Genomic DNA, 15,755 nt, shown 5'->3' with positions numbered 1-15,755 from the left:
TTAGAGACTGCAAATAAAGAATGTATGCTCTGTAACCGTAACTCATGGAAATACTTAAAATAAATGTGAATGGCTAATGACATGAGAATAAATGTGTGAACGTAAATTATAGAGATTTGCTTATCTGTCTTTGAACAAGTATCAAAACCAGCATGGAATGGCCAAGAGATTATTTTGTTAACATGTAGTCAGAAAGCATCACAGAGATAAATCATTTCATAAACAGAGCAATTAAAGAAGCTTATTTTCATGTGGATACTCATCACATCACATCCAGTCACAACAGTCTCCACTCTTTTTATGAGCAATCTTCCTCTGCTGCCAGACCTCTGAGGAACTGTGCAGGGAGAGCAGCGCATTCTCACACTAGTTCTTGCAGCCCCAGTCAGTGTGCAAGGCAGACAGGAGAGCCAGGCTGCAGCACAAACCGCAAGTCCCCTCGAAGTGAGAGGTACTAAACGTGGATTTCTTCCAGCTACTGATTTTACAAAACTCTCTAAGAACTTGGCATCTCCAAAAGTCTTTATGACTCTATCAAAGTAGCCGAACATGGCTAACGAGTTCAAAAATTACTGAAGGGGAATAACAAAGTCAGCTTTATCTGTCAGCTTATTTTCAAAGATGCTTGGGAAAAAAAGAAGTATCTGTAAATAATGGCAGATTGCTAAGAGAAGTAAAACAGCTATGCAGCCACAGCACCTCGGTGACACACAGTGTATGACAGCGAAAAAGTGTTCTTCTCCTGTTTGGGCAAGGAAATTCTGTTTTGTGGCCTGGAAGTCTTGGACTAATTCTGAAAAGCAGTGCGAGTTTTCTGTATCGTTTCATTATGTACCAGACCAAGATAGGACAACAGATTGACACAATCATTCCTCGATTTATCCAATTATGCCAAAGCAATTTAAAAATTGTTTCTTCTAATGGGAGTTCTGAGGTTGGAGCATTCGCTCTCTTCTGCTTTATCCTGATCTAAATGATGATTTCATTTAGATGGTTTGGTTTGTACAAGGCTTTTGGTGCCCTAACGTTTAAAATGGGGGAAAAATCTTAATATTCGAACAATTACTTCTATAAGCACTCTGCTATCTACACTAGATACTTCTTGTGCCTTCATTGTTCTAGTACTAACATTTTTAGATTAGAACAGTAGTCAAATAATATTAGCATTTATTCCATTGTTGAATTCTGATGCAGTAGCATAAGCAAATAATTTTTTAATAATTTTGACATTTGACATGATAATTTTAGTAGTTTAATGACTGTTTCAAGAGTAATTGGTATGCTGCATCATAGAAGCTACTCTATTCCTTTGTTTTCCTGATACTCTTATAAAGATTTGTGTCATTATCAATAAATGCTTCCAGATCTAAGTATATAAAACCAACTGCAAAGAGAAGGCTTTTGTTGTTGTTCAACAATAAATTTGCAGTAAAAGATTTCTTTGTTCTACCTTGCTGAATACCTACACGAGAGGAATCAGGATATGCACTGTAAACTCTTACTACAATATATTTCTTTCAAAATCCGTTTTATATTAAGATTTTTTTTTTACTCAAAATCTAGCTTTAACATTGATTGCCCCATTGATTATTTCTAGAAGAAAAAAATCTCTTATTGATACAATTTAATTTAATAGTAAACAAGTGTTAAGGAAAGAAGCATTTCTAGGTAGACTTAAATAGAATAGGTGCCTCAATATAAAGGGACACGATGGGAAATTTTTAGGCACCAGAGTGCAACAGATCACTCTTGGGTGGGTCCTCCAAGCAATATGCGGGGAAAAAAGGTAACTTCAAAACAAAAACTCCACAAGTGGTGTGTGGGAGGGGAAACACCTCCTAAAAATGCATATAACCACACATAATTTGTTACTGCTTTGTGGAACAAGGACAGTAAAAGAGAAGAGGCCCCTTGGATCCAGAATCTGGGAAGCAACTGCTGCACATAGGCACTTGCCAAATAGATCAAAACCAGGACCATCTGCTTCCTAAAGCAGGAAGATGACTTCTCCAGCCCACTCTGCTAATTGCAATAATAATTTGAATTACTGACTGGCTAAAAGGTGTTCAATTTGCAATCTAATATTCACTGGCTTATGTATCTGAAAAACACACAGCAATTATACCTATCCAATTATCAAGTATCAGTCCTCCCCAGCTACGCTCCAAGAAATAGCTTGTTTTCTCACTTAACTAAATTAACTGTTAATAACAAGTTCCTCAGTATGTAGGAAAGAGGAAGTACATCAAAACTCTAGATTACACAAAAAGCAAACAAAAATGGAGTTATAAGAAAGTGGAGGACTGAAAATGAAGGCAATTATGTTCAATTTAGAGACACTAAGGCAGATTCTAAAGATAAAAGCTGATCAGAATAGGGAGTGAAAGTAACGACTGTATTTAAATGTCAGAACAGTCTGAAATGACATAAGGATCTTGGAAACAGAACAATCATGGGGAAATTGCCCTCTGGCAGTGTTTTACTTGCTTATAAAATAAGAAACAGCAGCTGTCTAAAGGTACTCCTTACGTAAATCTCAGCAATGACAAAAACAAAGGTTCAACATCTTCATGTAATTAACTGTCTGATACTAAAATGAGAGTCAATTCAGTGCTGCTGTTCAAAACTCTGCAATACCATTTGGCAATACACAATCACGCAGATTTTTAAATAAAAGTCAGACTTCCGCCAAGATTTTTTCACTTCAAACTTTAGCACACTGATTGAAATAAAGTGAGATTACATGATGCTCTTACTTCCTATACCAAATTAATTTGCAGTTGCATATCTAGAAAGATCACATAATATTGACACTGTAAATTATTTTTACCTTCAAAAACTTCAGGTGCCATCCAAGCAGCACTTCCCTTATTGTTGGTCATGTGTGTTTGAATATCACAGGCTGTACCGAAATCACAGATTTTTAGAACTGTCCCCCCAGCTACCAAGAGCAAGCTGTCAAAGGAAAAAAAAGACAAAAACAAAACCAAGAACAAAACCAACCAAAACCAAATTAAAATTGTAGAAGGAAACAGTCTGGTAATAAACCACTGATATTTTTATCCCAACAACGGTCATTTTAATGTAGTTGAGTATCTGAGGCTTTGCTTCTCAGTGCTTTAGTTTTATAATTTGAGAAATAAGGTCACTTGTGCCAAATCTGAACGTATGAAATATTTTAAAATAATCAAATATATATTTTAATGCATTAACATTTCTACATGCTAGATTTTAGATAAATGTCTTTAGCCATAGTAAACCACTAAGCAGATTCTGAAAAACAAGTGCTGTAACAATTTTACCACAGAAGACTGCCATTAATGTCAGTCAATGTAGCTATTTATTTAAATGAAAGCATTTAAAGTGACATGTTAACAGCTCTCTAAATCAAGACTGGGGATCCAATAAAGAATTCAAGATTTAAAGTGTGGCTTCAAGTTGTAATTTTATCCGGTAATAACTGCAGGCTACCACCAAAATCCCCCTGCTGATCCCCAAATCTCTGTTTCCACCTCATCTGTGAAGCCACATCTGAAGCTGTAAAATGAGTGAGATCTAGAAATTGACCAGGCAGAAAACTACTCATTTTTGTTTCAGTGGGAAGTGATGGGAGATTCTGGCAGTGGTAGTGGAACAAGCAGAAGGAGGGGGCAGAGATGGTCATGTCGGGAAACAGCTCTAATATATCAGATTAAATATGCTGTTAAAACCAAGCAACCAAACAAGCCCCCCACCTAATGTTCTCTTATTTAATACCACAACCCACTGTAAAATCAGGGCATTTTAAATGCCTGTAATTACAAATCCAATCCCTATAAAAATCCTCTTCCATGATGCAGGACAGGAGCAGTTCCAGTTCAATGGAAAGTAACTGAGCACAGTCTATTTCCTGTAATATGCACCATCATTCTGTAACTGTAGTTTCAAATGCACAGCTTTCATTTAGAATACAGTACATCCAATACAGTTAGCAACAATTAATGGCATTTCTTTCAAAAAAAAAAAAAAAAAAGAAATTTTTGTAAATGATGTTAAACTCCCATTGCAAGAACACACAGAATTATGAGCCATAAACCTACTTTGGTGGTTTCAGGTCTCTGTGAATTAGAGCCTTTGGTTTCATACTGTGGAGATATGCCACTCCTTGGGAACACTGTAAACACCAACTCATGGCATGTGCAGCAGTATAATGAGGCAGAGGTTCAGCACCATGCAGCACTGCAAAACAAAGGCACAAACTAAAAAGAACTTTATTGCATATTACAACAGATACAAAGGAGTTAACAACATACCAGTCAGAAAGCTCTACGGAATCTAAGTAATTATCAATGCCTCAGCACTGCAACTGAAAATATCCTTCTGCAGACCGTCACAATAATGGAAATGTCAAAATATTTTCCAATTTTTAGTATGCTTTTCATAATTTTAAATATTAAAAATCAATATGAAAGGTGTTGCTTGTTCTCAGCTAGCCCTGCTCAGGTCTATGTTAAACAAAATGTTAGGGAATCAATCCTTAAACAAAATGTTCAGGGAGACTCTTTTCAGATGTTCCACTAGAAAACCTTAGACGACTGGTATAAAATATAAGAAACTAATATAAAGAAACAAACCAGTCAACTGAAAAGTGTTTTTTAAAAGTACACTGCTTTCTCCTTAAAATTATTTTTGTCCAGGTGACTTCTGAGTATCTCAAAGCATGGAAATATGTATGAAACAACTTCAAATCATAGAACCATTTTGGTTGGAAAAGACCCTCAGGATCATGGAATCCAACCATTAACCTAACTCTGGCACTAAACCATGTCACTTAGCACCTCATCTACATGTCTTTTAAACACCTCCAGGGATGGTGACTCCATCACTTCCCTGGGCAGCCTGTTCCAATGTCTGACAACCCTTTCTGTGAAGAAATGTTTCCTAATATCCAATCTAAGCCTCCCCTGGTGCAACTTGAAGCCATTTCCTCTTGTCCTATCACTTGCTACTTGGGAAAAGAGACCAACACCCTCCATCCTACAACCTCCTTTCAGGTAGTTGTAGATCTATAGTTATATTTTAGATCATATTTTCCCTAACACTTTACCTCCAGGAAGACACTGTGTTGAAATGATACTCACCATTGTACAGGGAACCTCCTTCAGCATACTCCATAACAAGACACACCTTTGGGGGGGAGGAAGGGGACAAAAAAAAAGGGATATTTTAAATGTAGGTGTCAAAAATAGCTTTTGTAAACTGAAAGGAAAGTTCTTTGAGAGGAACTGCAAAGTCTCTACACCTAAGCTAATGGAAACTCTATCTACGAAGGCTTAATTCGAATGGTACATTTTTAAGAATAAAGACCAAAAATCAGTTTTATACTTAGTTCCCTCTGTAAGTTAGTAAAAAGAGAATGACCTACCTCCCACCACGATATTGAAAAGCAAATGCGGTCTTCAAACTGCAATTCACTTGCCTTTACTTTTTTTTTTCAGTGACTCATAAAAAATTTAAAATACCATGTCAAAATAATGTCACTAGTATGAAGAAAAAAAGGGATGCAGCATTATTTTAACCAATTAAATGCCCATATTGGAATTAGCTAAGGATATCTCCGTCCTGTCAATGATACTTGCTTTTCTGATTTGAGAATTTGTGGGACTGTTCACAGCTGTGGCAGAAAGCAAGTAAATCTAGAAAATTGCATGTGAGAATAGGAACTGATTTACAAGCTGTGAATCATGTGTTGCTAATGTATTTTCTTTTCATACTTCTGATTCGCAATTAATAGGACCATAGATATGAATGACACTATTTATGTAATGCACCAGATGCCACTCTGGCAAACTGAAGTATAATCAGCATTTAGAAATAGCTTTGTGGTTTTCTTGAATTTATTTCTTATAGGGGATAACAAAAAAAAACAAACCAAACAAACCCAAACCACACCAAAACCAAACAAAAAAACCCCAAAACCTGAAAATATCAACCAACCTACATATCTGTATACTTCCTTATTATGGTTAAAACATACAAAATGAATATAAAATACAGATTTTTGTATATAAAATACACACTATGTGCATTGGTGCTTGCGCATGTTAAGCTAGTCACCTTTTGTGGTCCTGATAAAGCTGTAACTTACTGGGTTTAGACAGGCTCCATATAACTTGACAATGTTGGGATGGTTTACTCGTGACAGTTGTCGAAGCTGCAAAACAAATCACACTTTATTTCAAACCACAGGAAAAAAGGGCTTATGCTTTCTTTTCACATCTATAATTCATACACCACAACAGCAATTACACTTGTATACATGTGTGTAATGTTAGGTGGTGACTTTAGGAATTATAAGACTGATGTCCCTGCGTGCATTTTAATTTATGTAATTAGGTTCGTGTCTAACTGGAGTTGTATTTAAAATAAATTTCAATGAAATGAAATTTAAATAATGTATTTTTTTTCATGGTGTCGTAAAATCACTCAAGTCCCAAGCACTGTGCAACTATGACCTTTACAGGTCCAGCGGTCTTCCTAGAGCCTCCAGTTTTGGCATCCCTATTGTCTGACTACATAAACAACCTGAATCATAATGGCTTTATTCACAACATAGATAACTACTGTTCTAAAAGCAAAACAAAACAAGAAACCAAACCAAACCACTCACAACCCTATAAAAGAAGCCAGCTGGTCTAATATTAATGTAACATAGTTCCAAGAACCTACTGCTGATTATACTATGACGATCAGAGTATTTTGCACTGAACGTTTTCTTTACTGGGAGATAGTAGAAGTAAAAAAGGATATTTTTTTTCTCCTTTACACGGATTTCTGAGGCAGCTTATGCTGTTCATCATCCAGGGAGCTAATGTTAGTTTTTCTATAAACTTCAGAAGTTCTAAAAAAACGGAACGGAGTATTATAACTGATACTTTCCTGAATCTCAGTAACTACTGAAGTATTTCTGGGATTATTTTCTCAGACCTCTTTTAAAAACAAAAATTCTAAAGAGTCTGATCAGATGTACACAGTATTAAATTAGACTCAAAGTAGTAACATTAAGAACTTTCCGCAGTAAAAAAAAAAAAGATATTTATATAGAGAGGCCTATTATAATACAAATATGCTTCCTTAACCCTTCAGTGTGTTACCTTTTTAGTTCCAAAATTATGAGTATTTATTTTTAACATATCTTGTATATCTTTAACATCCTAGATTCCTACTGACTAAATACTAAGCAGCATGTCACAATGTATCTCACTTAAACTACAAGGCTAACTTTTGATTCTATAAAATGTTGTGTATCTTGGAAAGTTTATCAGTGTTTCTGAACTACTCAAGATCTTTCTGAAGAAGTTAGTAATTTACACATACTAATAAACTTTCATTCTTTTTTTCTTACACGTAATTATTCAAACTGCTGAAAAAACTAAGAAACTGTTTCAAGCATGGATCTGATGGTGTGAAGAGCCTACGCTGTAGCCCCTGGAACATTAATTGGCTCCAGGATTCCAATGGGTGTTTTGGCTGCACATTGCCTGGACATCAGGATAGAATCCAGGAACTGTTTTTACCCTGACCTGTGCGCCCTCCTCTCTACCCTCTTGTCTTCCAGTTTTCATGGAACATAAACTAATGGCGCTACTGTGTGCTCTGACAGGTGTTCTGTTCTGCATGACTAGGGGTCCAGGCCTGTACTGGGTACCACAAGCTGCATTTACCTCGTAATACAGACACAGCTGTCAGTACACTAAACGCACTCATGAACAATCTCTACCAAACCCTATGTTTTCCAGAAAACTTACTGTACCTCTACAATGAAGGCTTTTCTTTCAGATTCACTTTCTATTTGTTTAATGGCTACGTCTTTAGCTCGCCATTTTGCCTTGCAGACCACACCAAAGGCTCCTCTTCCAACAACCTAGAACAAGACAATACAAAACACCCGAGTTAAAACTTGAAGTGGATTCATTTGCTGGGCAGGACTTCGCAAACAAAAAAAGAAATTTAACTTAGAAAACTGAAGACACAAAGAATTGAATTCTGCAGAAGCAATTAAATATTATGCTATAAAAGCACAACAGGTGCTTAGCTAAGCTTCCTCCAGAGATCATTTATAAAAGAATTGGAAAAAACACATACAAAACATTTTATTATTAACATGCAGTAACAGTATTTTGGAAAAATGTGATCTTAATTATTTCAAACAAGATTTGCTCAGAAGAAAATTAGAGGAATGATGGCAAATCTATTTTTATAGATCACAGACTGGCTGGGGTTGGAAGGGAACTCTGAAGATCATCTAGTCCAACCCACCTGCTAACACAGGTTCACCTAGAGTGGATCGCATAGGAATGCATCTAGGCGGGTTCTGAATGTCTCCAGATACGACCAGTGAAATTATATCTATCTGTTGTATTCATTCATGTTTGCTAGTAACAGGAATTCAAACTCCTGAAATGTACATGCATATGCAAACAATTGCACAGGCCTATATTGAAGTCTGGATGAGGTATTCAATGTGCTCCAAGTTATCCACTTTCATCTTCTTACAGATGCCTCAATAGTGTGAGAATGGTAAACTCTCCTGAGACTCCTCTAAACAAACACAGCATCTGTACAAACTATGCTTTCTCTATTTGTTGAAGTCTGCTTTCTAGTTTATTTGGAATTAACATTGCCTAAAAATATACAAAACTAGACAAGAGTCATAAGTCTTCACTGTAACTTCACAGAAGCAGTCGTGGCAGCTTCTGCAGACTATATTATTCACGAATCCTTTAACAGAAGCTCTAACACTATTATTATTTGGAGAAGTTCTTTGAAACAAAGCATAAAAACAAAAGCAGGATAAAGCCAAGCATCGTTTTTCTATGAAATCACATCCAGTTACTGGTGAGCTATAAACTATGGTAAATGAAAATTTCACTTCTTTTGTGTTCTGAAGGGGAAAAATGGCAACATACAGAAATAACAACAAAACATGCGTATGCAATGTAAAGTTGAAACTAGAGGGTCACCAAAACAGTGACTCCAGCTGCTACAGAAAACCACAGACAAGCAAGCTGTTACACATATGCCCCAAAGAAAGGTGGAAAGAAGAGGAGGGAATGGAAGGTACACAAAGGCACAGAAGCTAAAGGACAGGAGTTCCTCCAACTCCAAAAAATGCAAGGCAGAGCAGATGAGAAGGATGAGGTGGGGGCAGGAAATGGCCAAGGAGCTAAGTGGGCTGGTCTGACATTCTGTATTTGGCCCTAGCAGCTTTTCTTCACTGTTGGCTTTAATGGCATTCTGTGTTCCTGTTCTTAGTGCTTGATTTCAAGTAATGTATCCTGAGGAACACCACAGATGCTTCTAATGAAATAAACACTTTTTTTGGGAGGTGAATGAAAAGGGAATGGAAGAGGAGTAGGGAGAGAACGGACAGGAAACAGCAGTTTATTATGGCAGAATTTAATTTTACTCTCTTCCTTATATGGGTAATGCACACAACATGAATATCATTTTGGATGGAAAACCCCACTTTCCAAAATTACAAAGCTCTTCACTAGGAAAGTCACAGTTATTTATTACTTTATCCAATAAAAAAGGAAACTATTCTTAGAGGGGGGCGGGGCTAGGGGGAGAAAGGCAGGAAGGAATATTCAAAATTAAAATACAGAGATACAATGTAATTAATTATAAGTTCACTAGTGAATTCACTCCTTACTGGGATGGTTTCTTAAAATAAAAGTGTGATTTGTAGACCAGTATATAACCACACATTCCCAGTGCTGAAACAACGTGAACTGCCTGCTGCCTGAATGCTCATACTTTGAGGAAATGATTTTAATATATTTATCTCTTTGTTTTTTGAGATGCCCCCCAGTATAGTAATAATCTGGAATGTAAATTAAGAGTGCTAATCTGGAGAAGGCAATTCAGTAGCCAGGAATGTACAAGCACCAGACTGTACTTGCCAAGGCTCCATGTCAAAGCAAACTGACTACCATGTATGTAAACCACACTTGGGTTAGGTTCTCTCTACATGCTTTCTGAATAAATAAATAAATAGTGAAGCTGATTTCCCCTGAGAACGGGGTAGATAAGGCTGCAGGTGCACAGCTCAAGACCTGTTAAACATTAATGTTGAATATGAGCGAGTCTACAATCAAAGGCACAATTTGAAGAGGGGGAAAAACATAAATGAAAAAAAAATCAAGATTTTGCATTAAGAAAAATGAGGAAAGGAGAAGTATGCTTATTATTTTTGTAAGGTTACATATGGCTGTGAAAGATGACTGCCCAAGAATGGTGATCAATGGTATTTTTCTCTTCTGGTTTCCTTAATACACACAAAGAAGCATTTTCTTTCTCTCATTTTGCTCTTAGCCTTTCAGGGTCTCCTGGCTTCTCACCCTCCACAACAGTGGTTCACAGACCCTATAAAGGAACCTCTGGATTGTAACCTCCCCCCACAGCTACTGTATAGGGCTTTGACTCTTCATATATCACACATCAGCTATTTTCTTGCAGTCCACAACTGAGACTGGAAACACCAAGCTATATGAATGATAGTCAAGCAGTCTACGAAAAGAGTACATATAAACGAACTGGAAACAGTGAGTCACCAGAAGACCTAAAAGTCCCAAACAGTCTCCCTTGATATTTCCCCTTCTCTCTCAGACCACATTTTGAATAAAATTGCCCAAATTATTGGGGTTGGCAAGACCCCACCCTCTTCTACTGGCACAAGAGTTGTCCGTAACAGGCCCTCTACCCACCTTGCATGGTACATGACCAGACCTCCAGTTTAAGAAAAATCTCATTAGACTGCATGTGTGCCATAAGTCTGCATGTCACAACTATTGATTTACTGAGCACATGGAAATTGCCCACTGTCACGTAACTCTGAGAGCAGCCTTTTCTCACTTGAGAAGTACTAAGGACAGATAGTTAAGGAGAGAAGGATGTCAGAGAGCAACTCTGGCAGGATGAACTGCACGGGCAGCAGCAATTCAAGGTCTGGTGCTCCCTTATGATATGGAAGAACCCAAACCAGTCAAGTAACGGGGAAGAATGCTTCCTTCCACTTTGGGAAAAGGAGATGCGCGTATTATTTTTCCTAAGTGGATACAATTGGCCTTATGGCACAAGACTGAGACTCCTTTTAGAATGCTCCTTTTCTCAAATTCTTCCATGTTTTTTGACCACGGCTGTTACATTTAATCCAGTGACATAGAAAAGAAGTTGCTATATGAAAACAGTGTATATAGGTCAGTTAAAAGATACATCTCAGATACATCCGATAAAATGAAGCAATTTGATTTAATCATTTACAACAGTTTCTGGTGAATTACGCTTACTTTTTTTTGGATACTCATATCTTTCCTTGCTGTAAAGACTTGTATATGCCCATACGTACAAATTTATTATATGTATTACAGGTATAATTTTAATATTATGGTTATCATAGAACAGTTTAGGTTGGAAGGGACCTTCAAAGATCATCAAGTCCAACCCCCCCTGCAATGACCAGGGACATCTTCAACTAGATCAGGTTGCTCAGAGCCCCATCCAGCCTGGCCTTGAATGTTTCCAGGAATGGGGCATCTACCACCTCTCTGGGCAACCTGTATCAGTGTTTCACCAACATCCTTGTAAAAAAAATTCTTCCTCATGTCTAGCTTGAATCTCCCATTGTAATTTAAAACCATTACCCTTTGTCCTATTGCAATAGGCCCTGCTAAAAAATCTGTCCCCCTTTAAGTGCTGAAAGGCCACAATAAGGTCTCCCCAGAGCCTTCTCTTCACCAGGCTGAACACTCCAACTCTCTCAGTCTGTCCTCACAGCAGAGGTGTTCCAGCAATCTGATGATTTTTGTGGCCTCCTTCGGACCCTCTCAAACAGGTCCATATCTTTCCTGTACTGAGGGCTCCAGAGCTGAATGCAGGACTCCAGGTGGGGTCTCACCAGAGCAGAGCAGAGGGGCAGAATCACCTCCCTCGACCTGCTGGCCACGCTCTTTTAATGCAGCCCAAGATATGATTTGCCTTCCGGGCTGCAAAGGCACACTGCTGGCTTGTGTCCAATCTTTCATCCACCAGTACCCCCAAGTCCTTCTCCACAGGGCTGCTCTCAATCCCTTCATCCCCCAGCCTGTATTGATACTGGGAGTTGCCCCAGCCCAGGTGCAGGACCTTGCACTTGGCCTTGTTGAACCTTATGAGTTTCTCATGGGCCCACTTCTCAAGCTTGTCCAGGTCCCTTTGGAGGGCATATATATGCAATATATACTAAATATATTTTTACATATTAAATATATTTATTTTTCACGTGTATAAAAATAAAATTACATATGTAACCAAAAAAAGAAACCCCAACTGTCTCGTGTATTTCATTCCACATGGTCAAATTCAACCCATAAGCCAATACAATTGCATACTGTTCCCCTGAAGAGAAATCCATGACTATTTGCAAGTTTAATACCAAGGATTGGCACAGGTATTTCCAGTTCACATACTAGAGAAACCATTATTTGTCAGTTTTTTGATTTTTAAGTAACATTTCTATTCAATGGAGAAACTAACATAAATGAGTGCACCACCAGTGTGACATTTTACATTGTGTCATGAATGTCACAATACTTGGGCTCTACTTGAAAAGTAGAATGAATTCTAAGAAACAGATGCACTTTAAGATGACTGAAAAAAAAAAAAAATCTAAAAATCCGTGTCAGGTACCAACAGGAAGAGTTTTACCAGGCAATCTAAATCCTAATTATGTAATAGAAAGCTGTGAGAGACCATCAGATATACAAATTTGATGGCTGGTGAAAAGAGTTTGATAAATGACTATGCAGTCAAGGTTTCATAACAGTTTATCGGTGACTTGGTGCCTGCTTAGGCAGAGGGTTGAACTTGAGAAGAGGACATGAATGCACTGGCTATTTACCTAGGATACAGGGAAAACAGAGAAGAGCAGCTCAGTCTCTTGGACAGCATACGAAAGCACCAACTGTCAGAAACAACAACGGATCCGATACAAACTTGAAGTTTACCATATGTGAAAGCCCAGTATGTCTTTCCTACTTAATCTGGAAAAAAGTATCTTACTCATTGTAAAAACATCCTTTATAATTGACAGAACGGAGTTTTCATGGTGGATTCCACTTACATTTAATTTTCTTCCTTTAAGTTTTCACTGAAATTATTCTTTAAAGGAGTGAGTCTTACAATTTGTCAGAATAGTTTAAACACTACGTAGTTTCTTTCAGCACCGTGTGCTGGAACTAAGTAACTTAATAGCACAGGAGGGAGGCACTGCCTGAACTTTAGTTTCTTCACGCTCATTCCTTCTTGTCCCCTGCTGTTGGTGCCACACCATATGTTTGGGCAGTAGTGCATATTCTGAATTATATGAAGCACAGTTAATGGAATTATTGACACAACAAATCAATAAACAGCAGTTGATCTGTAGCACTGCATGTTTGGAAAATGATCTAAAAATAAACACATTCTTTTGGTAAAAGATTTTGGTCATCTAAATATCTTCTAGGAGAAAAAAGAGAAATATAGGACAGATGACATGTTTAGAAATAGAACACGAGGGCTTCTACTTTACCACAAAATAGAAATAAGTTTGTGGAGTATCACTCAGTTAGTACACAGCACAGATACATTTTAAACTCACAGAAATGCCTAAAGACCTTTAAAGATTAAGAAGTATATACACATTTATTCTTCTCTCTATAAAATTCCAACTAGTAAAAAACTGTTTTACTGTGTGACAAAATGACATGGCAAAAGACAGTGGCATCTGCATGTTTTCCAGATAATGTATTTAGAGTCTTATTTAAAGAATATGAACGATACAAGAGCCCTGGAACAAACATTGCCTCTGTGTACAAATAGTATCAGATGCTCTACATAAACAAAGATACATGATACTGACTTGTAAGTATGTAGACTATACTGACTGGTAAGTATGTAGACCAGAAATCATGCAGGAAATAGAGACTGCAGATATGTTAAGCCCTCAAGGATGCGTTTTCTCATAAGGGATATATATGACCAATAATTTTTCCCCCCAAAGTAAAACAAGAAAAATGCATCCCTGTTTATTCAGATGTACCTTATTCCCCTATCAAATGTCAAAGCTACAGGAGAATAAAATTCAGTTTTGCATTAACTGCACAGATTTTTTTCATTCACTCAAAAATACAAAGATAACAAATTTTCCTCTCTACCCATGAGGTTTCCACATTAGTTAGCTCTGCATGCTGGATACTTAGTGCTTTTCTTTCTAAAAAAACCTTGCTGGATATATAAGACAGCAATAAAACATAATAGCTCCCTAGGTAGCAGATGCAGTGCTCTTTGGAGAATTGTCTTCATAATTTGCAGTATCTACATGACATGTTTGTTTACGATTTTGGGAAACAAGACAAGCAATTAAAAAAAAACAAACACCACAAAAAGTCCATGCTTCCACACAGACAGCAGTTTACAGCCCCTAAAAATACATGCCTACATTTTCTATCATTCATTCAACCAGTCTCAAATTCCCACTTTAGTTCCTGCGTGTGTGCTATGCTTTATTAAGCAGGTTGAAGCAAATCAGCCCCATGCCTCAAATGACTGTGGCCAATACCCTAGCAGCACTTTTCAAAAGTAGTTCAGATATGCCAATTCTTACAGCTACATTCTTTGACTGGTTAAGTTTATTTGTATTAGTGCCCAACGCAATTCTAAATGTTATTTTCCCTTTCTGGGATTCATAGGGCAGCAAAAAAAAAATCCCAAACCTCTCTCCCCGCCCCCTCCCCCCAAAAAAAAAAGCCCTGTACAGAATCACACTAATTCTAAGTAAACTAAGTAATTTAGTTTAGATTTAGTTTCCAACTTTCAGTTTTCAATTAAAGCTACATAAAACACCATAAGAAAAAGTATTTCTTAATGAAAAATGTGGTTATTAAAAATTAATTTATATTCTCAACAAATATACATAACTTCAGCTTGCCAGAAACTAATGCAGTTGGTCCATATTTAGGACATCATCTGTTAGAGCTGCACAACATTGAACAGCTATTACTTAGGGACTCGGCTGTCTGAATTTAGTTGTGTTTTAAGAAATCATTCTCTTTTCAACTTCCCCAGAACAAATTTATGAAGAATCAAAGTACCATCATAAATGTTCCTAAAATTATGCGCATTTCCAGAAATTGTTCTTTTGTTCTAAAGACACAACCAACACTTTTTGCATTACGATAGCTCAGTCATTCCAAGAACCGCATGCACCTCAAGCAAAGATAACGGTTTATCAGGTTATACTTTCACTCCAGCTTTTCACATACTGATACACTTTTACAGATCTGTCTCAAGAAGTGAACTCTTGAGAACTCTTTCATGACTAGTAATTTAAAACCATTAACAAAACACTTGTCTGATGTTCTAATATGAATCAATTTGTTCTGTTACAGCAGCCCAGACAGGAGATTCTAGTTTTAGGCACAAAATGCCGGGTAATGAGGCACTCAGTGTGAAAGACTACAACATGAGTTGGGTTTGTTGGGCTGTGCAGTCTAAAATTACTGGTCTTTGGAAAAAACAACCATTCTGCAGGCAGTAAGGTACTGCTAGAATATACTGGGTGGGATAAATCAGGGACACGTGAAGCGTGTTCCATTGTTTTAGTTTTTTTCCTAGGGAAAGGCCTTCCCTCCAACCCAATTTCTGACAGTGCTTACACTGTCATGCAGTTGTGACCTTAGCTGCTGCATTAGACATGG

The 15,755-nt window shown here is 37.3% G+C and overlaps 1 protein-coding gene across 8 annotated transcripts in view; it reads right to left on the bottom strand.

Moving 5' to 3' along the window:
* The window catches only part of MAP3K7 (mitogen-activated protein kinase kinase kinase 7), a 51,260-nt gene that overhangs the window by 30,160 nt on the left and 5,345 nt on the right, over positions 1–15,755 (bottom strand). For 7 of the 8 annotated variants that reach the window (XM_071806748.1, XM_071806749.1, XM_071806750.1 and 4 more), the window contains exons 2-6: positions 7,793–7,903; positions 6,128–6,193; positions 5,121–5,166; positions 4,080–4,218; positions 2,831–2,955 (exon numbers count right to left, since the gene is read on the bottom strand). In XM_071806748.1, the coding sequence (XP_071662849.1) occupies positions 2,831–2,955; positions 4,080–4,218; positions 5,121–5,166; positions 6,128–6,193; positions 7,793–7,903 (487 nt within the window). Of the gene's footprint in view, positions 1–2,830; positions 2,956–4,079; positions 4,239–5,120; positions 5,167–6,127; positions 6,194–7,792; positions 7,904–15,755 lie in introns of those variants that run through there. The other variant, XM_071806752.1, reaches the window with a different exon arrangement.

The sequence above is a fragment of the Patagioenas fasciata genome, chromosome 3 (assembly GCF_037038585.1).
Source record: "Patagioenas fasciata isolate bPatFas1 chromosome 3, bPatFas1.hap1, whole genome shotgun sequence".
Taxonomy (NCBI): Eukaryota; Metazoa; Chordata; class Aves; order Columbiformes; family Columbidae; genus Patagioenas; species Patagioenas fasciata.
This window is presented reverse-complemented; position numbering and strand designations above follow the sequence as displayed.